At 36.0% G+C, this 27,151-nt stretch overlaps 1 protein-coding gene across 1 annotated transcript in view; it reads right to left on the bottom strand.

Annotated features, from left to right (window-relative positions):
* The window catches only part of dgt6 (dim gamma-tubulin 6), an 80,566-nt gene that overhangs the window by 18,555 nt on the left and 34,860 nt on the right, over positions 1 to 27,151 (bottom strand). The window contains exons 3-4 of the mRNA XM_090389951.1: positions 18,881 to 18,962; positions 6,612 to 6,895 (exon numbers count right to left, since the gene is read on the bottom strand). Coding sequence (XP_090246077.1) covers positions 6,612 to 6,895; positions 18,881 to 18,962 — 366 coding nt within the window. The remainder of the gene's footprint in view (positions 1 to 6,611; positions 6,896 to 18,880; positions 18,963 to 27,151) is intronic.

The raw sequence follows: 27,151 nt of genomic DNA, 5'->3' as shown, positions 1-27,151 counted from the left end.
AAGCCAAAATAATGACTAAGTTCCTACAGTGGAATTGCTATGGATTCCAGCAAAATACTAATGACATCAAGGCCCTCCTCCACAAGCAAGAGTCAGTATGCTTTTGCTTGCAGGAATCATATTTCAAGGCAAATGAAAACCCTTCATTTCATGACTACTAATCATATGTAAGGACAGAGTTGCCATCCTTGTGGGCAACCAGACCCTTTTCCAACCTGTACCGCTTTCCACATAGAAGCGGTAGCAGTTCCCCTTACGTTTGGGTTTTCATTAACCGTCTGTTTGATTTATTTTCTACCTGGGGCAGACATCACCCAGAGAGAGAGAGACCTTGATGATCTCATTGCACAGATGCCTTCCCCAGTCCTAATTCTTGGGGATTCCAATGAACATAACACCCTGTGGGGTAGAGCTGACATTAATGGAAGGGAATGTGTCATAGAGCATATGCTCACTGACAATAACCTCTCCCTTCTGTACGTGGAAACTAACACCTTCCATATACCTACCCATATGTTTTCTGCCATTGATCTTTCTATCTGCTCTCCTCTCCTCCATTCAGTTACTTGGAAGTGATCAATTCCACATGATAACCATTCTAGTTAATGGGAGACCATGTCTTCCTGCTAGGTTACATGCAGTAGATGGTTGATCAGACTGACTGGAATGCCTTTCAAAATCTGTCAAATTTTTAAAAGCCACCACAGTCAGTCAGTCAGGAGTCTATCAGTGATGTTGTTACATACATTACAAAATGTATCATCCATGCAGCTGCAATTGCAATTCCAAAAACATCCATGTAGTTTGCACCTTTTCCCAAGCAACGGTGGAATACAAAATGTACAGCAGCAAAAAAGGCTCAAAACAAAGCTCGGAGGATATTCCTACTATGGCCAGCCTTATAGCCTTTAAATGTGCACAAGCTAAAGCATGCTGCATTCGACATTAGATTCAAAAGGAATCATGATGGTTCCACTTCACGTCATCTATTACCTGGATGCCCAGCACTAAGGTGGTCTGGGAAAAAATTTGGAAAATGAAGGGAAAATATACAGCACACTCTTAATTAGTTATGGAATATAATGGATGTACTATTGCAGACTCTACTGTAATAGCCAATGCTCTTGGGGAGACATTTTCTAACATCTCATCAGAATTATCTTATTCCCATAGTTTCTGATTCTTAAAAATAAAACTGAAAAAGAGGCCTTGAATTTTAAGTTCAAGGGTATTAATCTATATAATAGGCTATTTACCATCCACGAGCTGAAAACAGCTTTCCCGTTTACAAAGGCTAAGTGCCGTTGGAACAGACGACAAATTATGAAATGATTAAACACCTTATACCAAAATCAATGTACCACCTGCTCTTCCTATACAATAGAATCTTCCTTCTAGAGCAGTTTCTGGACACCTCGAATAAGGCAATTATTCTTCCATTTGCTAAGACAGGAAATGACCCTAAATTTCCAAAAAATTGTCCTTTTGTTCTGACTAGCTGTTTATGCAAAATATTGGATAAAATGGTTAGCACTTGTCTTTTATGGTACTTAGAATCAAGTGACCTTTTGGCACCCCTTTCAGCCCTTTGAGGCAAGAGCCTCGTTCACCTCACCCTCGGCACACCTCTGATTTCAGCAGGTAACACCAATACAAACTTTGGTAGATTAAAAAGGAAAGGCAAAAAAACAATGTGTTTACAAAATTCAAGAAAAGTTAAACAGAAAAATAGGTGTAGGCTGTGCAGCATACATTATTCATAATGGTGTACAAATTGCAGTTGACGTATTACCTAGAGACGTCCAGGAGATTCTGTGGAAAGTTTCAGTATTTTTGCCATTTCAAATTTGAAATCTTTTTGTGATTTTTGTGGAAATAGAGTAAAAAACTGTTCTAGGGCATAGCAAAACACAATGGTTGTCACCAGAATGAGCTCTGAATAACTTTATTGAACTTTACAATGGACTACAGAGTTATTTCTTGAGTCAGGATAAATGTCCAAATATTTTATATGAATTTTTTAGCAGAAAATGTTTTCTATTTCTTCTATTTATGAGAAGTCAGATAAAGCATTTTCTGATGCTATTCAATAAATTGAATGTGAAGAGGTGACAGGTTTTGATGTTAAGAAAGAAATATATTTTCTCATCACAAAGCTTGTAACGTGGCAAAATGAAATGTTCTTACACAGTAATGGGAAAAACTGAAATTAAAATCTTCATAAAGAAGGTGTGATGACTGAAAAATCATTCAAAAAAAAAAAAAATTCAAATTTTTATAATACTGCACTTCAGTACATTCAAGAATGGACCATTCATTTGTTCATTGGGAAAATTTCAAGTGAATGGAATAATACTAATTATTACTGAATGGAATAATACTAATTATTACTGAATGGAATAATACTAATTATAAGACTGCAGACAGATGGAAAGAAGTATTTGCTCATTTTCAGAAGGAACAAATAACCTGCAATGAAATAAAGTTACTTGTGAGTTTTTGTCTTACTCTACCAAGGTCAAAATGCCTCAATAGAACATTTTCTGTTTGATAAATTCATTATGGACAGAGGAGAAAATGCACCTTCAGCAGAGTTTTGTTCAGAGTTTTTTTGATGTTACATCCAAAGACCTAAAGCTTTTAGAAAAAGTCCATTCTTCGAATAAATATGTCAGAACATAACACATATATAGCAACATGTCTTTCATACAGGAAATATTTTATAATAAAAATTCAGAACTATTATACAATTTCAGAAAATATAGGCTTTGTGGTTCACGATAAAAATATGTTGAAAGAGGTTTGTGAGTCAAAAAAGGTTGGGAACTGCTGATCTAGTCTTTCATCATATTCCACTTGGGATGGGACAGTGGGATTCCTTCTATAATAGTAAGCCACATGAAAATTGACCTGCCTCACTCATGATTAAAGAACTTGTTCAGAGTTGGGATGTTGATTTAAAGTAATATTTATCAGGACAACTGTATACCTGTTCCACGTTGGATGTATGTTTCTGTCTCTTACAATGCACACTTTTACCAGTTGGAAAGAACGTTAATATCTCCCTGTAATATCAGATAGCCATCTTCTCATACTATTTTGAAATGCATTCATTCCCAGTTAATCTCTTGCAGCAAGTCCAATCAATCAATAACATTTTACTGGATCCCGGGTCATTCTGGCATTCTGGGAAATGAAAGTGCCGAACTTGCAAATATCCTCGACCCACTCTCACACAACATCCTAGAGTTCCTTACACTGACTATAAGCCTATTATTTGCAAAACCTGTTATAACTAATCACAGATCTGGAAAAGCAATACCAACAATAAACTTTACTGAAGAAAGAAAAACCAACGGCATGGTCTTCTAGCTTCTGACAAAACAGAAAGGAGGAAGTGGTACTGGCAAAATTCAAAATTGGGTTAAAACCCCTCCCTAGTGCTCACATCCTGTCACAGTCAACTTACAGTATGTCATTTTGGGTGATTGTTCCCTATATTTAACCATCTGCTCAAGCACTTTGCAGTCATCTTAGAGTTAAGCAACAATACAGATCTGTTGCTTGCAAATAAACCTATGAACACATACAAGTTGGCCTCGGTAGGCCTTGTGTAGTTAAACCCAATATCAACATTAAATGGTACACTCCTTCAGTAAGAGAATCACGTGTTCACACCACGTGATATAAAACAGAGGAACAAATATATATAGGGATGCTATGTGTGGGCAAGAATGAAAGGCGAAATATTTAAGTGACTTTGAATATGGCATAGTAGTCTGTGCCAGATGCACCATTATAATAAGCAGAGGCAGACTGGGTCAAAAATTCTTACTGTGGAAAACTTGTAGCAGCCTCATACTAATGTTTATATCCATATTGTTTATGGCCTCCATCAGCTTCTGGCCTCTGGCCTACCAGGGTTTCCCCCGTTATATCTTATGACCAGTCTGCCTCTGAATATAAGTATAGGTGACCCCCCCCCCCGCTTAACGCTGATAATTCGTTCCGGAAAAACAGAGCACTAAGTGAATCAGCGCAAAGCAAGCACCACATTCCCATAAAGTAACATGTATTTGTCAGTTGCTATCGGTGCCATAGGATATTTCCTAATCAATAATAAACTAGAGGTAGTGAAAAGATGTACAAATGTCGGTCAAAATATTTAATATTCAAATATTTATAAAATATTCTGCATTACATACGTATATAATTATGTGGTAACTACTTACGTATCAAAATTAAACTTAATTCCAATTAAAATCATGAATTTAATTGATCTAAATTGATTTAATTTCATTGATGAATTTAATCATGAAAAATGTCAATTTTGGGGTATTAAAAGGGGTATTAATTTTAAATCTCCTGCGCCGCTTTGAAATCTGGCACGTTTTTTTCTTCTTTCAATATGAAACTTCTTTTAGGCATTGGTTTCCACTAAAGTCCTGCTTCATCTATGTTAAAAACTTGTTGAGAAGTATAACACGTAATACCCTTCTTCAATAATTTTAACAAGTTCTTTTTTGAAAGTTTCAGCTCCTTGATCTGCACTTGCAGCTTCTCCCTGGATTTTAAATCTATTCAACCAGCCCTTACATGTTTTAAATGGTTCCAATTTTTTTTTTTTTTTAGGCGAGTTTTCTTCAATTAATCATATTGGCTAATCTCTTTCTCTCTCTCTTTTTTTTTTTTTATAATATTTAACTTAACTCAATTCTGCATTGGATATTATCTTCAATACAATTAGTTAAGTCTTTCCATTTCAATCCTAATAGCCGCTTGCAGTGGAACAGCTATCTTTCCCACTGCTAAAATTAATTCTTTATTTTTTTATAATTGTTCTTAGAGTTAAACTTACAGGTCCTAAATTATGGCCCACATCCGCTTTTTGTTGACTGGAATCGATTCGCTTCAAAATGTCTAATTTAATTTTCAAATTCAGTATTTTTCTTACATTTATAGTCTTCGTACTGTGCCCAGACATTGCTTTTTCATTCTTATCGGCCATTATTAACTCTTCGAAAATGTAACTGCATTGGTTGCATTAATTACGATACAATGTTCAAGTAAACTGTCTGTTATGCACAAATGTCTAATACTGTACTGGGTGATGACTAGACTTAGGATAAATGCATATAACGCAAATATTACAAGCAATATACTTGATCATTTTTCAAAATGTTGATCTCGGAACTACGTAACAAGTCACTGTACTGCAATTAAATTAGCGTGCGAGAAAATTTCACTGAGCATGGGAAAATTTCTCAAGTCAGCGTGGAAAACGTTTTAATGCTCTTTTGCTATTCATTTTCAAGCTATCGACTCCATCAAATGAAACGATTTCATTAAATATGCCAAAAATGCAATCTGTAAAAGAGCATTATAGTGATCTGTGACAGCATTATAGTCAGATACAGGTTATAATATAAGAACAGCGTTATAGCGAATCAGTGTAAAACGAAAAACGTTATAACAGGGGCCTGCTGTATCTCCAAAGTTGCAATCCTGCCATGGTTCTCATGTACAACCATGTATTAAGGTGTATAGAAATTGATCCAATGACTTTCAGCCAATGGCAATCTAGTGGTTGGAAACAGCTTATTGATGCAAGAGGCCAACAGAGATTGATAACACTTACAGAGAATAACAGAAAGGATACAGTTAGTGAAATAACAACCTAGTATGAGAGTGACAACCAAAGAAGCATTTTAGAATGCACTCACTGTACCTTGTTACAGATGGGTTATCACAGCCAATGACCAAACTAGGTTCCAATAATAGTGGCAAAAAACAAGGTACAGTTACAGCAAGCTCAGGAACACCAACATTCAACAGTTGAAAAAAAATGTCTGGTCTGACAAATCCTGGTTCTCACAGTTTCACACTAATGGGAGGACCAGAATATTGTGAAAACAGCACAAAACCATAGACTACATCCTGTCAGATATGAACAGTACATGCTGATGGTGGCAGTGTGATGTGGAGAACCATTTCTGTGGAGCACACTTGACCCCTTTAAAATCAGTGGAGCAACATTTGGATGTAACAGGTTATTGCAGATTATTTCTGGGCACACATTCCTTTTGAAGTTTGATATGTGCAATGACCCGTATCCATCTGTAAATTGGTAATTCCAACAGTATAATGCACCATATAACATGGGTCAGAATTGTACAAAACTAGTTTCAGAAACCTAAGTGAAATCAGCCTACTGAACTGGCCTGCCCAGTCACTAGCTCTCAGAACAGCCTGGATTTGTTATAGCATAGACTTAGTAATGTATCGAAAGTATCTCGCGCACAGATCTGAAACCATCCAGTTGGCAATAACTGTGATAAGCAGTTGAGTTAACGTGGATTAACATTCCTGTGCGTGAGATACTTTCGATACCTTACTAAGTCTATGCTATAACAAATCCAGGCTGTTCTGAGAGCTATAAGGGGGGCCTACTTACTATTAAGTAGATGTACCAAATAAGTGGCCATGCAGCGTATATCAGTGAAGTTCTCCCAGTGTTTAATCTGTGATCAAATGAACAAATTATTCCTCTAAATATGGATTAATATTGTTATCTAAAACTTTAAAACCTTAAAAGTTTACAGAATACTTACTGTGCATAGTCGTGCCGTTTTTTTTCTAAGATCAGGGATGTCTGTATTATATGTCTAAATTTCATAATGGATTTATGTATTATACACAGCAACAGGTCCTTGTGATTTTTCAACAGTTCAAAATTAACACGTATTCCTCTAGAAGACTTCCCAGAATTTTTCTCAATAAGTTGCTGGAGAACATAGCATGAAAAGCTGAAATACAGTCCATAAAAACGTTCACCACCTGGTGAGAGGAAAGTGGATGGTGTTATTCTTGGAAATGGAATTTTAGAATTTCCTCCCTAAAAAAACAAGGTAAGAAATTATGAATAATTAAGTTGGTGAAAAATATTATATAAAGTTTTTTTTATATATGAAATACATAATTCAAAATATGTCCTTTAGGTAAAGAAGCATGAATAAACAAAACATTCAAACAAAATAAAATTAATATACAGTATTTTTCTTAATGGATTTATCACTTCAAGTTTATATTTTATAATCATATTACCATAAGTTTCATCACAGAGCATTTCTGAAATCAAAACAGCCTCCACATCATACCATAAAAATAGATGGAAAAGCATGACAATTTAGTAAGTTGTGTAACATATTAGCTTACAAAGGGATGAGATTAATCTAAGAAAAATTCCTGAAAATTAATGAGAAACTGCAATTCAGTACTAAATGGGAAAAAAGTGTCACATGGTAAGATAAATTAATGGATTCATAAAGACAGTGAGAATCAGAAACTTGGTACTGTCCATGCCACTCAATACAGATCTGCTCTTCTTTCAAAGTCTGATCTTTAATACAATACCATGATGATAAAATTAAATGAATTTCAATTTTTACCCCAAACACCTGAGGTAACAGCTTCGTTGTCACTGTTTCATTGCAACTAATAATACCAGTCAGCACAACTAACACTGTGCCATGCACTTTCCATGACCCAAGAAAGCCTCTAAATATCATGAACCACCTTCGTGAGAAACAGAGCCATTATGTAAAACACACAAATGCATAAGATTCAGCTGGGGGGGGGGGGCATTATCTGACATTAAACTGCTGGCCGCCATAAAAAAAAAGTGATTGCATTAATGAAATCACAGTGTATCCAACTCAAAGGTGGCAAAATTCACAATCTCTTTGAGGAGAAAAAGTATTAAAATGTTTTAATTCTAAATGTTTCTCATTTTAAATCTGCAGAACGGTATTATGCTTGGAGAACCTCATAATAGAAATCAGAATTAGGATATTTGAATTTACATATTACTTTTCTTCAATGTGGTATAATCACTAATAATTTATAAAATTATATCATGTCAAAGGAATTGTTGCAAACTGTTGGGATTTTCTGCTCAATGTATAGTACAGAGGATGTTCCAACTGTATAAGTAAGTCTTGCCCATCCACAGGAACTTATTAAGGAATATTGGATCAGTGTACTGGACATCCCCACCATATTCAAACAGTCCATGTTTGAATATGGTGGGGGTAGTGATGTATGATAGAAATGATGTATCTTTTGTTCCCATGAAGTTCTCCATATCAAAGATTGTTATTCCAACAAGTGTTGCCACCATACCTGGATCATGGTTAGCAAAGCAATGGGCTCAAAATAGCAGAAATACTCTGGTTCAGAAGAGAACAGTTCTCTTGCAAAAATTCAGGAGATTTACATGTTTTATATTTATAATAAATAAAATACAAAATTCTTATATAAAAATTAAAATTTTTATCTATTTTATATGCTACTTGTGCACTTTTGTAAAATATCTTTAGCAGGATGTAACACAGCCATGGGGGTGGGATGCCTTTATGTATGTTCATTGCAGAGTTTGTTTTTTTGGTTTTTAGGAGCATTAGCAACTAAGGCCATATTGCTCGGGATATGCGGTGGTCATTCCTTGACCTTTCCGCATCCTCCGTATTTGGTGGTGACGGGCTCGAACCCCGGTCTAATCAAGAAGCGTGTGCTACGCACTGCTGCTCCTTCCCACCTGGCTACTGAGGTGCCTCATTGCAGAGTGCAAGGAGGTTTAACCATAAATTCAGCATTCTGATGGGCTTATACATATGAAGGGATTGAAGAATAGGGTAGATCCCTTCAAAGGATTACAAAAGTGGGAAGTAGCTATAGTTGGTGACTCAACTGTCAGGGAAGCAGGAAAAATACTGTGCAAAAAAAGATGGATCAAATAGGCCCAGGATATCTTCTAGCGGCTAAAACTGATAACTGTAGAGCAGCTGTCATATTTTAAGGGCACCAAAGGTAATACTGTTGTACACGTTAGTACTAATGATATTAAGAGTGGATCTGAGGATTTAATTAACAAGAACAGAGCAATGTGTTGAGAAAGGTTTAGAGTTGGACCAAAATTGAAAGTGTCTACAATCCTGCCTAGGCATGATAGGAGGGAATACATCAGAATGGTAGTAGTGACTTCTCATTCAGTTTGGCAGTGGAGAGACTGTCTCGTGCAGTAGAATTTTTTCCAGAAGGGTCTGTGTTTATTAACAGAAGAAGTTGAAAAAACAGGGGTTCACCATATGGTGAGCCCCTGTTTTTTCAACTTCTTCTGTTGGCACACCCAGTGTCTCCTGAGCTGGATATCATCATTCTTCTCTTTCTTGGTGATTTCCTTCTACTGCTTGCTCTCTCTCTCTCTCTCTCTCTCTCTCTCTCTCTCAGGGTTACTCAATTTTTTTTTTTTGACTGGTGCAGCATAAGCCTCAGGTTTCTTTTTTTTTTTTTTTGGTAGTTGTTGGCGCATCGGCTTCTGTGGCCATAATGCACCTCCCAAGGTTTTTGCAGTACTTTGATCCAAGCCCGAGGCGGGATACAAACCCGCGACCTTTGGGTTGCCAGGCAGGCACTTTACCCACCCGGCTAGCCAGGTCGGCCCTCAGGTTTCCTTGCACCATATGGCTAATAATAATAAACAATCTCTCCTGTTGACAAAGTTGAGGGAGAGTGTATGCATTTAATGTAGTTAACCTTTGTTTAGTCATTTGTGGATTGTACTTGATTTTATCTCCTTACATTCCATTTCATTTTAAATATAAACTTTTTTTTGTCAGATGTGTCCTTTAACACCTTGCTGGTGCATGGGATAAACATGGTGTTAATTTAAATGGTACAGCCACTCCCTGGCTTGCGACTTAGAAATTCAACTTTACATAAGTTATTGCCAGCCAGTACAAACTTAAAGTTGTGGAAACGTATCTTGCATCCAGTAGGAATAAATGGGGGTATCGTGAAAATATTGTAATGTGAACCCAATAACGTGGTTTTTTTTTTTTTTTTGGTAATTCATTCCAAGACCTCGGAAGTTGATATTTTTGCTATATAACTAAGCTGTTTATCTCTCTAAAAGGTCATTTTTATAATGGAAATTGCATTACACTTTCATCATTATCATATGTTCCATTATAAGAATCAATTTTGAACGCCTTTGTGATATTTTTCTAAAATACATTTCTGGCAGTCACTACCATAAAACAAAAACAATTTGCACGTTACGGTTTACTGGGCTTTTCTGTTAGCACAATCTATTATAAACAGGTAGTAAACTCGATCTTATTGCATTTGCAATAACACCGATAACTAATTCTGTGGGTTTTTATGTTATGGTATTATGCATTCCCACTTCACTGAAATCTTCAATCTTATAAAAAAACAAATAAATTTTCAGAATCTTCTCTTCATTCCTATTTACTTATTACAATGGCGAAGGGAAAGGGACCAATGGAACGTGCTGGCAGTGCTAGGAAAAGAAACAAAACTGATTTAGAAATGAAGATGATTAATTAAGAAGTACGAAGCAGGACAAAGTTTGTCATCTATTGCATGGAATTAGGTCTCACTGCTTCAACAGAGAATACTATTTTAGGGGACAGTGCATGTATAAAAGAACACATTAAAAGATCAATGCATTTAAAATTAACAGTAATCATGAAACAGCATTTAGGTGCTATATTGAAGATGCAAAAGTTATTAATAATAGGGATGGAAAATCAAATTCAGAAGCAAGTACCACTGAATCTAATGACCATTGAAGCAAAAGCATTTATGATGATAATAAGGATTAGTATGGCAAACCCCAAGCTAAGTTCATGGCAAACAATGGGTAGTTTAATGGGTTCAAGCAACGTGCTTGTTTCCAAAACATTAAAGTATGCGAACTCACCAGTGCCAATTCTGCAGCTGCAGAGAAATTTTGTGATGTGTTGGAAAAAACCCCTTCTAAATCTCCACAGCCCTCAAATTCCATAGCAGCATGCTTATCAGCTGGAGAGTTAATTCTGGCAATGATGCTCAAAAGATAAAACTAGCTGACGTTATGCCCATCTTCTCTCTCTTTTTGTAATTTTAAAATTTTGAAATTTTTCCTGTGCATGAGATAAACAAATTGAATAAATAATTTTATTTACAAGTTCAACGAACATTTCTTTTTTGCTTCAATCAAATTTGCGAGTGCTGCATAAGCATTTAGGAAAATCGCGACTTACACAGAACGCAAGCCTTACAAAAACAGGGAGTGGCTGTATTAGGTTTTAATCTCCAAAATAAAACTATATTCAAACAAAATCATATTGTATGAGAAACTGAATCCATCTCATGTTTTACCCATGTGCATGCTATTCATAACAGATTCTGTTCAGATTTTTTTTTCTAATCAATTGATATTGTGTGTGCATGTGTATGGTGTACTTGGTCTAATAATAAAATTTTCTGGGAAAATTACCTGTTTTAAGCTGCATTAAAAATTTAAATTGGTGTAAAACAAATCCTGACCACTTTTGTTTCATGCCAGAAAAGAAACCATTTTATACATGCTGCTTTCAGTGTTTACTTAATCTACTAAGAAAACTCAGCATCTCTATATAATATACAAAAAAGAAGTGTGTGGTATTCATAACAATTGGGAGATTTTTTATGATGTACTGTTATGCCATTTTCCTTGGTAACAAAATTAAGTAAAAAAACTGTCTATTTAACAGTAATAAATATAAACTTTCAAATGCTATCAGATTGAAACAAAATGGAATAAATGTAATTTTTAAACAACAATTTCTGTAGTTAGGAATAAGATATTTCAGTGTTGAAAACCAGATAGTATTTACTGAGTAAATACTGAGGAAACAAAAAATTTTCCTAAATGTCTTTAATGCTGCAAACCCCAATTTTTTTTAAAATTGGTGGTTTTCATAACAAAGTTGGATGTCAGGAAGTCTGAAGCCTCCCCAAATTCTAAAGAACTTTTAACAATTAACATTTAAATAAGCATTATTAAATACCACTTATAATTTGAACATTTTTGTTAATGTTTGAACTCATATTTACTGTGATTAGTAATGAACTATTGCATAATTGCAATTTCTCTAAATGTATAATAGAGACCCAGTTTTATTTTTTTGACCCATTCTCCTTCCTGCTGATCCAACTATTTTTACCTGTCCTTTACACAAAAAACCTGCTAATTAGTTTCATTGTAAAATTTCAAATTTCTGCATGAAATTCTTTTACCAGCTAACAGATTTAGCTACTAATATGTTAGTCTGTTTCGCATAAAATTTGGAATATGGAAAAACAACTTTAGAGATACTGTAATTCAAACCTCTGTCTTCTTTAATTTATGGTGTTAAACTAAATATGATTTAACAATGTGCTTTGGTAATATGTCAAAGAAATAATATGTAGGCATACCCAAGTATATAGATTGGGCAATGATTTATGACAATTTTCCATTTTATCCCTTCTCTGCCTCATTGTTGTAACCTTGTTTTTTTCCGTCTCTTTCACAAAAAAAATTGTAAAACCATTTTAAATTCTGTTAATTTCTTTTTTTGTTAGTGTGTCAGCATATACAATGTATGTATAAAGTGCCTGTTGTCTTTCACCATGTCTACAGGGTGTTTCAGTTAAACGTTTCAGAACTTCTAAGAGGGGTAGGGTACATCCTGACAACTCGAAATCATATAGCAATGTGGGGTCGGAAATGCTTTCCTGAAGCGGTGTTGTACACAGAAGCACCATAAAGAAAAGAGACCGTAAGTGAGAAATCGTATTAATAATACATGAAAAGAAGCAAAAAGGTACATGGATTAAAGTAAGTGTTCGAAGTTTCTTCCACGGGCTACAATGCACGCCTCACATCTCTGACGCATGGACATCCGAACATTCTGGAATACTCCAGGCGAATTTCTTCGGCAGCTACTGCGATTCTTGCAACCAGCTCCTCAGCATTGTCAACAGGGGTGTCATAAACTAGCGATTTCATATGACCCCAGAAATAAAAATCAAGACATGATAGGTCGGGTGACCGAGCAGGCCAATGCACGGGACCACCACGTCCGATCCACTGTTGACCAAATGTGACATCCAGGTAGTTACGAACATCTACGCTATAATGGGCAGGGGCTCCATCGTGTTGGAACCACATTGTGTATTGCGTCAATGCAGAAATCTGTTCATCTCTCAAAAGTTGTGGCAATACTTGCTGCAGAAAGATCAAGTAGATAGGTCTGGTTAGACGACACGGTAACAGGTAAGGTCCGATGAGGTGATCTCCCATAATACCGGCCCATACATTGACCGAAAATCGAATCTGTGCTGCACGACGTCGTATTGCATGCGGGTTCTCAACCGCCCAGATATGGTCGTTATGCGTGTTGAAAATTCCTTCCCTTGTGAAGGATGCCTCATCAGAAAACAACACTTCAGCAGGAAAAAGGGGATTTGTAGCACATTTTCCAAGGTACCACTGTGCGAAAGCAATACGAGGTGCATAATCCTCCGGTTGCTGTGTCTCGACACGCTGCCTGGAGTATTCCAGAATGTTCGGATGTCCATGCGTCGGAGATGTGAGGCGTGCATTGTAGCCCGTGGAAGAAACTTCGAACACTTACTTTAATCCATGTACCTTTTGCTTCTTTTCATGTATTATTAAAACGATTTCTCACTTACGGTCTCTTTTCTTTATGGTGCTTCTGTGTACAACACCGCTTCAGGAAAGCATTTCCGACCCCACATTGCTATATGATTTCGAGTTGTCAGGATGTACCCTACCCCTCTTAGAAGTTCTGAAACGTTTAACTGAAACACCCTGTATACACATGTAAGAGAAACCCAATGAATGGATTTTTAGAAAATTTCATATTTGGCTCTTTTAGAAAAATCTTCTGAGCCACCTAAGCTTCATTAAAATTGGACCAATAGAAATCTGGCAATTATTTGTCTGTATGCTCACAAGTAAAAAATCTACTCCCAGTAAATGAACTCATGAAATTTTTATTTTACTCTGGTAAAGAAACCAGTCCAGCCATTCCAATTTAGATCTATAGAAATCCAGAAATTATTCCTTCTTTTCATGTACATCACATAGGCTATCCATATATCATATACTGTAGTGGAAGCACTAGTTACTGTTTGTTGCTGTCTGCTTTTTTTCTTTTAAATGTATTGTATTGTGTATTAGAAGACAAAATGCACAAGGCATAATTTGTTATGGATTTAGGTAATTAATTATATAACATCAGTGTAGATACACCATAGTTTACCCATAAATTTGAACTACATATGTAGTGTAAAGGTATCATTTTAATTGTATCTCATATTGTGGGTGCTTTCACAATGAGACAGCTGGTATTGCACTACTTCAAATAAATAATGCTTCTCTAGTAGAGAAGACTACTGTTTATTTTCAGTGGACACCACCACCCAGATGATCGTTTCAAAGCTAGTTGGCTTCATCATCAGTAGAGAAGCGTTATTTATTTGAAGTAGTGCAATACCAGCTATCTCATTGTGAAGGCACCCATAATATGAGATACTATTAAAACGATGCCTTTACACTACATACCTAGTTCAAATTTATGGATAAACTATGGTGTATCTATACCAGTATTGTATTATATTTGCTAACATGCCTGAAATTCACTCAGTATGTTAACTTGTTAAAATTAACTGTCAGGTGTCTTAGTTTGTTATATGACATGTGTAAGTTGGAATGTGGGAAACAGCATTGTTCTCTATAATGTGACTGCAGCATTTCATTGTACTTGTGTAGTGCACAGATAATTTACAAAATATTCTTCAATAAGATGCCAAATAAATATGACTTAAAATATCAGAAGACAAATAGGATTTTCCATGTACAGGTAATCCTCGTATTACACGGTAATTAGGTTCCTATAAAATGTTGTGTAGTGCAAAACCATGTTATATGCGACTAAGAAAAAGTACAAAAAGGGGAGTTACATTCCAAAAGCTAACAAAAATACACTGTTTTGTTAATAAAACTTCTTTATAGCAAAGAACGAACTTCTTTATAGCAAATTTTTTTGATTCCCCATGGTAATTACATTTAACATAGTTTCTGTTGAACAAAGAAAATTTCCACGTAACGAACAGATTAGGAGAGATAACTGTGTATGCATTGTTCTCACCTCTGGCCTTTAAGCAATTTAGGTAATTAGAAAGTGCAAATTAAGGGTAAAAGGGATTACCATTTCACAATGTTAGTGGTGTCCGTAAAACCTATGGGGTCACATACCGAGAAGTCACACTAGTCAATATGCTTTCCATAGCCAGTCAGAGGATTAAAAAGATTCTCGACATGGATTATAGCCTCTGGTCAACCATTTGTTGGAGTAAAGGGGAACCCCTTTACTCCAACAAATGGGCATATGTTTTTCGGAGAAGTGAGTGATCCACTCCTTTCAGTAAATTTCTCCTGTATTTACATGGTCACAGTAGCAGAATATCCATGTGATTTAGACATTTCGCACAGTATTCAAAGAACTAGTGAGAGAGTAACGTGGGGGGGGGAGGAATTGAGGTAACTGAGATATTATATAAACTTAACGAAGGTGACACGTTGGCAGATTTTGAAACTTTGTCAAACCTTTCACTGTGTAGAAAATTTTCTAAAATATAATGGCATACAGGCATTAATTAAAAAAAAAAACTATCACCAATATCGAAAAAACTAGTGCGAATTAAGGATGACTGCTAAAGAACTTGATGTGATAACTATAAAGGTTGGTCGTGTGTTCAGGCCACGATGGGCAGCTTTTATATTGCAAACGGCAATTGTGGGTTGGAGGAATTATCTCGCTTTGTGCAAACATTTTGAATCAGAAGTTAAATATTCCAGATTATTAAATCTACTTTTAAATTTGGAATTTAACCATTTAGTACTAATGGTCGACATCCTGCAAGAGCTCTCTTACCTTTCAGAAGCTTTACAGAATCACAACGTTTTATGTAAAAGCATATAAATTAATTATTCGAACTATCAATGGCATACAGGCATTAATTAAAAAAAAAAAACTATTGCTAATTTGAAAAATTCTGAAGGAAATTATGAAGCTAAAATTGAGAGCATGTTGAGGTGGAAAGAATTAAGGAATCAAAATTGAAAGTATAAAAATTACATTGTGACAAGTTATTAAATGCATTGTTTTATCCTTAAAGGATAACTTATTAATGGAACAGGGTGATTTAAAATTAAATAAAGAAAATAACAATACCATTTAAAAAAATTTTAAACGTATGCTATCCGAAATTGTGAATTTGAAAGAACTTTCGTCTCGGTGGCAAGACAGTGAAACCCGAATAAGAAATTTAAGTTTTCTGATAAAATATGAAATAAAAATGAATGATTTTAGAGATTTTGTCAAAGACAGTTTACCTTTAAAATCGAGTGAAATTACCTTTTCAATTAAGAAAGCCAGAAATATCTTTGAAACCATTGCCATTAGCAGTGCTGAAACTGAGTGAGCTTTCAGCGTAATGAATACTATTGAGTGAATGAATGAATAATGTTGACAATTAAGCACGTTGCAGATTATGATGACCATACATCTAAATGGAAAACCATTGCTTCAATTTGATCCGGATTGTTACATCAAATCATTCCTCTGTAATCATCGCTCAGCTATTGAGCAAAGCAGAAGATCGACAACAAATATTAATAAAGAAGTAAATTTTATATGGCAATTTTTAGAATAAATTTTTCTTGAATATTTGTCAAATAATTTTTTTTCATGTAATCTGATTTTTTGTGGACTTTTACTAGAAAGTTTGTTTTTTATGTAATATTTGTTTTTATATTGTGGAATGCTTTGTGATAGTTTTTATGTTATTTGTGATATGGGAAATATTTCATGTTATTTTTTATTCACAATATTAAAAATTTAATCGTGAAAAAAATATCCATTATATTTCCCTAGTTGTTAAAAAAAAGTTGCACGTATGCCGAGCACGCACAGTAGATGGTTTATGCGAAACGTCCTTCACGTTTCTTTTAGGCATTTTGACTTGTATATATCAATTATGAACTAAAAGAGCTTTTTTTCATTGTAAATATTTTATTGATCATTCACAGATTTTTGCGATTTCTGGAAGATAAGATACAATGGATTTATGATAACTAAAGCAAGAGATGTATACTTGCGAGTGCAACATATCTAAATATCTCTGTAAAATAGCACAGATTGATGTACCGATCTTGTACTTGAAGCGACATACACAACTGTTAGGGCCACCTAACAATGGAATGTAATGAAAATGCGAGACGAAAAAAGAAATTTTTGACAAATATTTGTATTGTTGAAATCATACTTACTGCAGTAGTAACTTCAGGAAGCATGATTGTGATGTCATACTATTCAAAAATTCTAAAAAGTTAGAACTCCAGACACCATCGTATCCAGTTATCATTGTAAGACATGACAACCAGGTATTTTTTTTTTTTTTTAGATAGACCTAGGAACATTTTACACATTCACTTATACGCATGGTTAAGGGGGGTAATAAGCCACATCTGTCCCCCCTAAATTCTCCCGACTCAAGATATCATACCGGTCACGAAAAATGCATCACGCGCTATCACAGTACTAGTAGTGTGAGTGTGGGAAGCACCTCTAGTGGAAGCCGCGGATGTCATCACTTCTGTGACCGATCAAATTTACTTGGTAGAAGGTCGGAAAAACTGCAAGCCCATTGTTAAAATATTTACAGCTCACCACTGAGTGTAACAGTATACAAGTGAAATGCAAAACATTAGACATGGAAAAGTTGCAGGAAACTTTGGAAAATCAGTACAAGTCTTATCTCCAGACTTGAGTCATCACAAAATGTAAAGACCTTTCTTCTTTGGAGAAGCTACCATCACAGGCCTTGTGTATCTGGACACGTTACAGAATTTCCTTATGTGCCAACTGCAGGAGGGTAATGATGGCAACTTGAACATGTTTCCTGGAAGACAACTGATTTTGTGGCTCCTATGATCCAACTCTTAGATTTTACTCAGAAGATTCATGGAAAACCAAGTGTACATTTCACCTATGCCAGGAACCATTCTGGAACTAAAAACAATGCATGTACATGAAGAAAATTGGCCACATTGACTGGGCCACATGCCAAATATGAGAGGAATTGTATTATAGGGAGCATCTGCAGAGTAACTAAAGTGCCCATATCACACTCCTCTAATTAAAACTTGAAGATATCCTCTATCACCTGTATGTGATTTCAGGTTTGTGTCATGTACACACATCAATGTTTTCATTTTGTAAAGGAGGCTTGTGGATGCCCTGTATATTAATGATTAGCTAATAATCATAACTTACTGTTCTTAATCTCGTATAATTGATAAGCAACATAGAAACTTAGCAGGTGCACAAGATCAAAAGTAAACTGTTATAATTCACTACTGGTCACTTACTGGATATATTTTACCAATTTGGTTTACTTCTATCAACTTCTTTTTAATTTAGACCCATTTAGATAAAAGAAAACAAATACAGACTTGTCCATATATATCAAGAACTGTATACAGGTGATGTTGTACAAGCTTGCTTTCTTGCATCATTAACTAATACTAATAACGTTTCATGTACAAGTAAGTCTAAATCTGTTTTCACTCGAAAACTTGCATATGCAGAGAAAAACTTATTGTGGCACAATAGTGAAATTATGTAATCTGAGAAGGTAAACAAGTTTCATAAGTGAATTAATTATTAACTAGTGTTCTATTAAATACCTAAAGTTATTTAATCATTTCCAAGGTGATCCTAATTTCTATTTATGCATGCATATCATCAAACAGTATCACAAAGCAATCAAAGAATACTGACATAAGGTTTATTCATAAAAATCAAGCATAATAATCTGGGAGTATTATGCATTAAATATTTTGAAAAATTTAAAGTACTTTGTATAATACTCCCAAATATCACACTAAGTTGTTGAAATGCCCAATATAGTTCTATACCTCTGCAATTGAAGAAAGCCAGTGACAACAACTTTTTCTAAATTCCTGTTCTTGCTTTTTATCTAATACAGGCCAACAGCCTCTGAAAATAAAAACCCATATCACAATATTTATCAGTTACTACATAAGGAAAATTCAATATATGTGAATAATGAAAAACAAAAGACAATTATTAACTGTGTACTAACATCAATTAAACTGAAGTTAATACTTTGTATTCTGAATACTCTACATTTCTAGCATGCAATAAAATGTTTAACTGTTTCCATTCATACCAAAATCTAAATCTCAAAAAATATATGCAGTATATTAAACTGACTTTATTTATGCTTCCTTACTAATACAGAATAGCTGTATTCTCACCTAGTGCTTACCTTAAAAGGCTATTATTTAGCCAAATCACCTCATACTTTTGTCCACTACTGTACTTGTACCGAGAAATTTGATCCCGTGACTATGTCTTCTTCAGCTTACTAGGTGAAGGACAGGAAATGTAACACTATCCGATTCTTGTTAAGTGGGCCACATCACAGTGAGCTAATGTTATTCTATCAGCTGTTGACTAAGCCTTCTTTAGAGAGGAATGAGTAATGCATTTCTAAAATAGACTTCAAGGTGCAATATGAATCTCATAGCTGCTAGTTGATTACATTGAACAGCTCCTCTGCAGGAAATCAGGCATCCAAGCCCAGTAGACGTCTGCTGAGATATTTGGTACTTTTACCTCGCCTAGATATGAGATTCATTTTTCTCATCGATAAGTTTTGTTTTGGATGTTTCTTGTCCCCAAATAAAAATTAATGAGCTCCCTAGCCAATGAGAACATGGTGTTGGCATAAAGGGGGGGGGGACCTATATATTCAGGTCCCTGACAAAGGACAGGACTCTTGATCTTCTTCTTGTTGTTGGTCACATCTTGATTCTTTCTTTTGGGCTTCGCTCTTGCTGATTAGGTCACAAGAGGCATCATACGTTAACAAGAGTCTAGCCCAGAAAACAAAGGAGAACCCTTTTCCTCCATGACAATTGCTGATCCTGGTCAACTGCCCACCTTTCACCTTGTATGTGATAGAAATCTATTCCACATACCTAGGAAGTTGTTCTTGTTATAACAAGTATCATCAGAAGGTCTAGCAACTGAAGATCCCTGTAGAACTGAGTAGAACCCAATAGGTACAGACACAGAATCAGTATAGTTGGACCAGACCGTTATTTACTGGTAAGTTCTACTTGTTTATGCTCTTAATTTAGTACATAAGCATCCCTCCTCAGTAAAACATTATCTGATGTAATATTACTTGACATAGTACTTGCCAATTAGTCTAACGTAATGAGTCAACTATTATCCATAGAAGCATTACAATACTTGTAACACCTACACACTTGTACTCTTAAAACATGCGAATTGGATTGCTGAGTACACGTAGCCCGAGTCATGAAGAACACAAACCTGTTGGACACATGTACCCTTTAATGTTGTATACTAATGAATGTATGTACCAAATTTTACCTATTATTTCAGGTGTATGTCTTATGTAGTACTGTTGGTTCACCAATAAACATTTTGTTTGTGCACTAATGCCTCTGACTTTTTCTCTTGCCACACGTTAACCTTTGCACAAGATTTACAGTAAAGGAACCATATTTTGCGGCATTCTGAGATCTAACTTATAGGAAGATTTCAAAATTAAGAACAACGTAATCCAAGCTACGGGCTCTCCTTATCACGAAGGTTAAGGAAGGCCGGAGGGCATACGAGATCATTGTCCTATTATAGAAACCAGTAGACAATCACCAAGTTCACTGGCATTTTCTATAACATCAATGTTAATGATTAAACTAGTCCAGAAATCTTGTTATACACATTGCATCTTGAGTAGTAATAATAAGTGTTGAAAGTCTTACCCTCCGTAGGAAGAATGATGATGAGAAAAACCCCGTGGAACACTGTTGCTAATCGTGACCAGGATGAATTATTATTCAGGGTGAAAATACCATTTTACATGAATGGCCATGGGCAATACGAATTTTATGCGTTGAAGAGCAAGTAAAAAAAGAACAAACCACAGAACAGAAGAAGATTGAGGGAGCCTCCTTAATCACTACTGTAGTAGCACAAGATTTACAGTATTCTTGGCTTTCGTGTTCATGGAGAACAGGGTTAAGAGGCATTTCTCTTCCACATCAACACTATCAGTATTGTGTTGATGTAGAAGTGTGTTGTTGACATCTCCAGAAACACTCCATCTAACAACAGTTAGCAACTAGTAGTGAATCTGCCTGCACAGATTTTTTTTTTAAAAAAACAAGTTGCTATATGTTAACACATTTCTTTTAGAATAAGTTGATAACTAAAATGATAGTTCCTTTTCAGCTGTACATAAAGGTAAGTTACACCATTTTGGGGGACCTTAACCTTACCTAGACAATAATAAACCTTAAAAAAAAAAAAGTGGAAGGACACAGCCCTCAAACAACAGAAGTAGATTTATCAGTGCCCCCCCCCCCATTTGGAACACAGCAATCACATCCCCCTCCCGAACCTGGCAGGCCCCATCTAGCCAATATCATGAGAGTTACCTTGGACTAGTACCAATTTTTTTGGTGCTGAAGCAGAAGGTCCAAGCATGCAATTGTTCTTTTTTTGAGATTTTAGAAAACATAGGTAATCTATGCATTTTGGGGAGACAGAGAATTAATTGCAGTTGTGAAGGCCAAGATTCGTGGTGGTGCAAATGACTTTCTAGCTAACTCCTTGGAATTGCATGGAGAGAAGAGTTACATGGCCCTTAAAAATGCCTTTTTGCCCAATTTGAGAAAAGGGAACTGATTGTAACTTGTCTCCACCAATTTGCAACTGTTATCCAAGGACTGACTGAATCTGTGGTCAGTTATAGTGCACGTGTAAAAAATTTGGCCAGAGCCGCATTTAAAATTAGGAAAATACAGGAATTCATGTGAAGCATCAGCCATCCTTGATCAAGCAATGTTGGCACAATTTCTCCGGGGTATTTCAAATAAAATTAGAACGATGCTCTCCCAGAATCCTTTAGCTTTTTCACATGCGGTCGAAACTGCTAGAAGAGATTAACAATCAGTTAACACAATCAAAGTGGTCAAAGAATGTCACTTCATGTTATCAGCAGTCACACAAGAGATGAAGTTTTGGATCAACAGAAAAGCAGTTTAAAACACATATCCTTAAGCCTATGCAAGAACAAATACAAGATTTGCAACAATCGTTAGATACATTAACAGTAAACAACACAACCCTTAATCATTTGGAAATGCTGATAGCTGCTTTAAATCAACAGTTCCACTGTCAATGAAAGTACTGTACACCAATTTTCCGGTTTTCGTAATCGTGAGAATTTTCACAGAGTGCCTTATTCACATTCAGATGGAGCAACATGACCACTGCTAGGCAACGTGACCTTAGGAGCAGAGGTCAGTGACCATGTAGACCGATGCTGCACACAATAGGAGCTATGCTAGGCAGTCTACACTCGGTAACTCTGAGTGCTAGAATGCACAGAGAGAGAAGTGCTTTGTTGATGGCAGAATGCTTGATTTTTGTCTGCCACCGTCGTCATTCACATGCCCGTGTACGTACTGTGGAGCGCACAAGTATACTGCGTTACCAAAAATGGGGCATTCTATACTAACAAAAGCCTCCGTAGCCGAGTGGTCAGGAGCGGGAGTGCAGTAGCACACGCTCCTTGAGTAGACCAGGGTTCAAGCCCCTGACTACTAAATACAGTCAATCTGCCAACCCGCACTGGACCAGCGTCGCAGATTATGGTCCATTTCCCTCAGCATGAATTGTTGAGGAGGCTTCCATCCTGCAGTCGGTTGATAATTGCTGCAGTTTACCTTTTTTTTTTTATACTAACAACCAAGGTTACAACTTTGTAGGGAACAAGGATAGAATTGCAGATAGAACATATAATAATCAAAATAGGGATAATATGAACTCTTATTTTAAGTAAAGAAAGGGAGTACCTAGAAACGAGTGGGATCCAAGAAAAAAAATCTGCCTAAAGTAGTTTTGGACAGGCAAATAAATCATGCCAATGTTGGAAGTTACATGCAGGATAGATCGATATTTCTGACAACGAAGGGCTTTTGAATAAAATAAAGGGGATTTCCAACACTGTAAACCCCTTTCACCCCTTCAAAATCTTAAGAGTTGATAAACCTATGCTAGTTGTAAAAATGCACAAGATGGGATATATATTTTAGAGAATGATTCCAAATTACCACTGTTCACAGGGTCCTTCCAAAACGTTGAGGCCAGATATCTTATAGACACTGGGGAAAGTGTCACTTTAATGAGTACAGATTTGTTTAAAAAAATTAAGCATAATAGATCGTTAAATCCAAGGACTCCAGACCTAAAAGGACTGGTGTCTCGGGCAATACCATTCCCATACACACATGTAAGTTACATGTAAGTCTTAAGTTAGATAGTGTGACTTTTCAGGAGAATGTTTTAGTAGCTTCTGGAAATTAAGGGTCCATATGACATAATTTTAGGACTAAATGTGTTAAGAAAATTTGTTTTCAATAGACTTAGGTAAAAGGTTAGTGCGTTCAGTTCCATTGAATATTTCTTTAAGAGACGATGGTATTCGTGAACAATTTTTAAGTTCCAGACCCGTTGTAGCTAAACTTACCAGCAAACATTTGTTACCAGCATCCACAGAGAGGGTGTAAACAGTATTTTGTGACCAGCTTGCTGTTCCCACCGAACAATTAGTAATAGAGAACTCTAACTTGAGCTGGGATGATTTAGCCATAAGATGATTAGTAGATAAGATAGGGAAAGTCTCAGTAATTATTTGATGACTGAGCCACTTCACCTCCCAAAAGGCATAGGCATTGCTAGCCTTGAGAGCCTTAATAACAATTCAGTTAATTTTTCAAGTGAGAGAAGGGATGAGAAAAGAATAACTCCTGTGTCTATAGAAGACCTTGATCATCTAACAGGTGATTAGAAACGCAGGTTGTCAGATTTATTATGTGAATATAAAGATGTATTCACCAAATTAGCAGCTCAGCTTGGTAATTCGAAGGTCTTTCGTCACAGTCAGGTTGACTGACAGAATTCCCATCAAGCAAAAAGCATATAGAGTGCCTTATATGTTGAAGAAGGAAGTTCAGAAACAGGTACATGATCTTTTAGAGACTGGTATCATTGAACCCAGTAATTCTCCATACTCAGCACCGATTGTGTTAGTGAAGAAGAAAGATGGATTACTGTCTATGTATTGATTTCCATAAACTCAATGCAAAGACCATTGTGGACAATTATCCAATTCCAAACATGCCCGAAATTTTGGATGTGCTGGGTAATTAATGCCTGTTATTTTAGTTCATTAGACTTAGAAAGTGGTTTTCATCAGATAGAAGTCCATCCTTCAGACCGTCAACAAAACTGCTTTTACCACTGGTGATTCATTGTTTCAATATAAGAAAATGCCATTCGGATTCAAAAATGCCTCAAGCTCATTTGTTCGTGCTATGTCTTTGGTACTACAAGATTTACAAACAAAAGGACTCAATTTTTGCATATTTGGATGATATCGTCGTTGCTTCCAGTAATTTCAAATCACATCTTGCAAAGCTGGAAATGGTTTTCAAGCAAGAGAATATGATCTAAAGCTCAAGCCTAAAAAATGTGAATTTCTGAAACAACAGTTGAAATATTTGGGTCATCTTGTTAGCGAAGATGGTGTCTGCCCGGATCCAAACAATGTTGCCTCAATCCAAAATTGCCTAACCCCAAGGACAGTCAAACAGGTCCAGTCATTTCTTGGGAGGGCAGGATTTTACAGAAAGTTTATCCCAGATTTTGCTGATATAAGATATGATATCAAAATTATTTCTTGCATCCAGTTCCTTTGTGACCACATCATAGTGTTCAATCAAAATTGTCAGACAAGATTTCCCCTCAAAAAAACCCATGCTGTGTCTGAATTGTAACTGCAGTCTTATCTAGATGATTCTGCAGTGCTTCTTTAACCAGTGATTCCATTATTTTCCCTGGAACAGAAGTTAAACTAACAGATTTGTAATTACTCATGTCACCCTTTGAATGTGATGCTAGAAATTCTCTTGTCAACTACATTTTACAAGCAAGTTGACTGATGCAATATATCAGGTTCCCAAATGCCCCTGGCAATCTTAAATCAAACTGATAAATATGATCCTATCACAGTTTGATATAAAATAGAAAAAGAAATTTTGTATCAATGATAGGGTTCCTAAAAAATGAAGTTTTGTACTCAGCCCACAGAGTTTGTTATGCCACTGCTTTGTAATTATAGCATTTTACTCACCTCAGGAGAAACTTCCTGGTTACAAGCATAGCAGCTAAGACAATTTTCCAGACATATTCTAATGATAGATTACCGAATAATGTAAGTTGAGATTAGGAACAAGCAATAACAGATATCACAGAATTAGGCCATCAGAAAATAAATGGTTTATATTTTCAAGTGTGGTATAAGTTTGATTGGCATCAAGAAATAAAAACTGCTTCTAGTTAATTCTAAAACAAAATGTTTTTCTGCAATCTTACTTAATTTCCTAAAGCTAATTTTCCTTTTGTTTTGCAATTTTTTCTTGCCCCCACTCCAAACTTCAGAAAAGTTTTCCTGAGCAAGCAATATACCATAACTGAAGTAATTGCAACTTTCCTTTACCACATAATCAGAATATTATTATTATTACTATTAGCCATATGGTGTAAGGAAGCCTGAGGATTATGCTGCACCAGAAAAAAAAAAAAAAAAAAAATTAAGTTACCCTGAGAGAGAGAGAACAAGGAAGCAAGAGTCAGAAGTAGAAGGAAATCACCAAGAAAGAGAAGAATGATGAGATATTCAGCTCAGGACATTGTATATGCCAAGCCCATACTCACCAGATGCAAGTTCCTGAGGTTTGTATAATCTTCCTACATTAGTGAAGATCGTAGTAACTTACCATGGAGCTATGTGATGCTAGGTTTCAAAAGTCTGGCACAAGCTAATTCCCAGTTTTCCTGGATTTGAGGATCTACTACAGTTTAACACTATTTGTACTTAACTTGTAAAAGTTTGAATATTCTTTACTAGTAAAATGCATTTAACTAGGCAGTGGTGGCACCAGAAATAGTGACAGGCCACCAGACAGGTGCCAAACTGTCTCTTCAATTTTTTGAAAATAGTAGCAATGGCATATGATGTCTGAAAGCAAGCTTAAGCATCAGACAGGAGGGGAAAAAAAACTCAACATCACCTGTCCACCCATACAATAATTTTAGTTCTTCCTTGAATTTATTCAAGCTGCCCACTTTTACAACACCAGATGGAAGTTTCTACCAACAATTAACTGCCCACTGGCTGAAAGCAAACACAAATGATTTGGGTTTTTTGAATTCTGTTTAAACAGTATCAATATTTCATATTTTCTTAATGGATTGCAGTACTTATGGTTATGTACTTTTAATAAAAAAATTAAATTTTAAAATCTGCTATTTTCCATCTTTTTTCCAAAAAAAAAAAAAGATTTGCTGAAACTTGAATAAAAAATAATGACATAAAACAGAAACAAGTCTCTCATTTTTCCATTTTCCAATTTAAAACACCACTAAATGCACAAAATTTCAATCATGCGTGCACGTATTTCTGCTTATAATGTACACACAAAAAAAAAAAAATATATATATATATACATACAGGGTGATTCACTACCAGTGCGACAAACTTGCAGGAGGTGTAGGGGGCACAAAGACGAATCGGAATCACATAGCATTGCAGGGTCCGAAATGCCTTCGTCATGCGGTAGAGGATGTTGAACAGGAGGTCGCGTGAACAGCGATCCCGCTGGAAGTCAGCATTTGCGAACCGGTTCCCGAGGCAGTAGGATGGATGAGTGTTCAAACGTTGAACTGGCCGACATGCACCTCGCGTATGGAGCTGCGGACTGTAATGGGCGCACCGCTCTGCGCTTGTACCAGGAACGTTTCCTGCACAGGCGTGCTCCTCATCATACAATTTTCGCACGTGTGCACAGAAGGTTACGTGAGACTGGTTTTTCCACGAGAGATACCATGAATCGAGAGCGAACGACGAGGACGCCAGATAATGAGGAGAATGTCCTACATCTTGCAGAAGGCAATCCAAGTACGAGTACTCGAGCGATAGGCCAACGATTGGGTATTTCCCAATCCACCGTATGGAGGATACTGTCAACAAACCAAATGAGTTCATACCATCTGCAATGCGT

Source organism: Mastigoproctus giganteus, chromosome 2 (genome assembly GCF_048544385.1).
Source record: "Mastigoproctus giganteus isolate SK-2022 chromosome 2, ASM4854438v1, whole genome shotgun sequence".
NCBI classification, from domain to species: Eukaryota; Metazoa; Arthropoda; class Arachnida; order Uropygi; family Thelyphonidae; genus Mastigoproctus; species Mastigoproctus giganteus.
The sequence above is the reverse complement of the archived record's forward strand: the minus strand, read 5'-3'. Positions and strand labels throughout refer to the sequence as shown.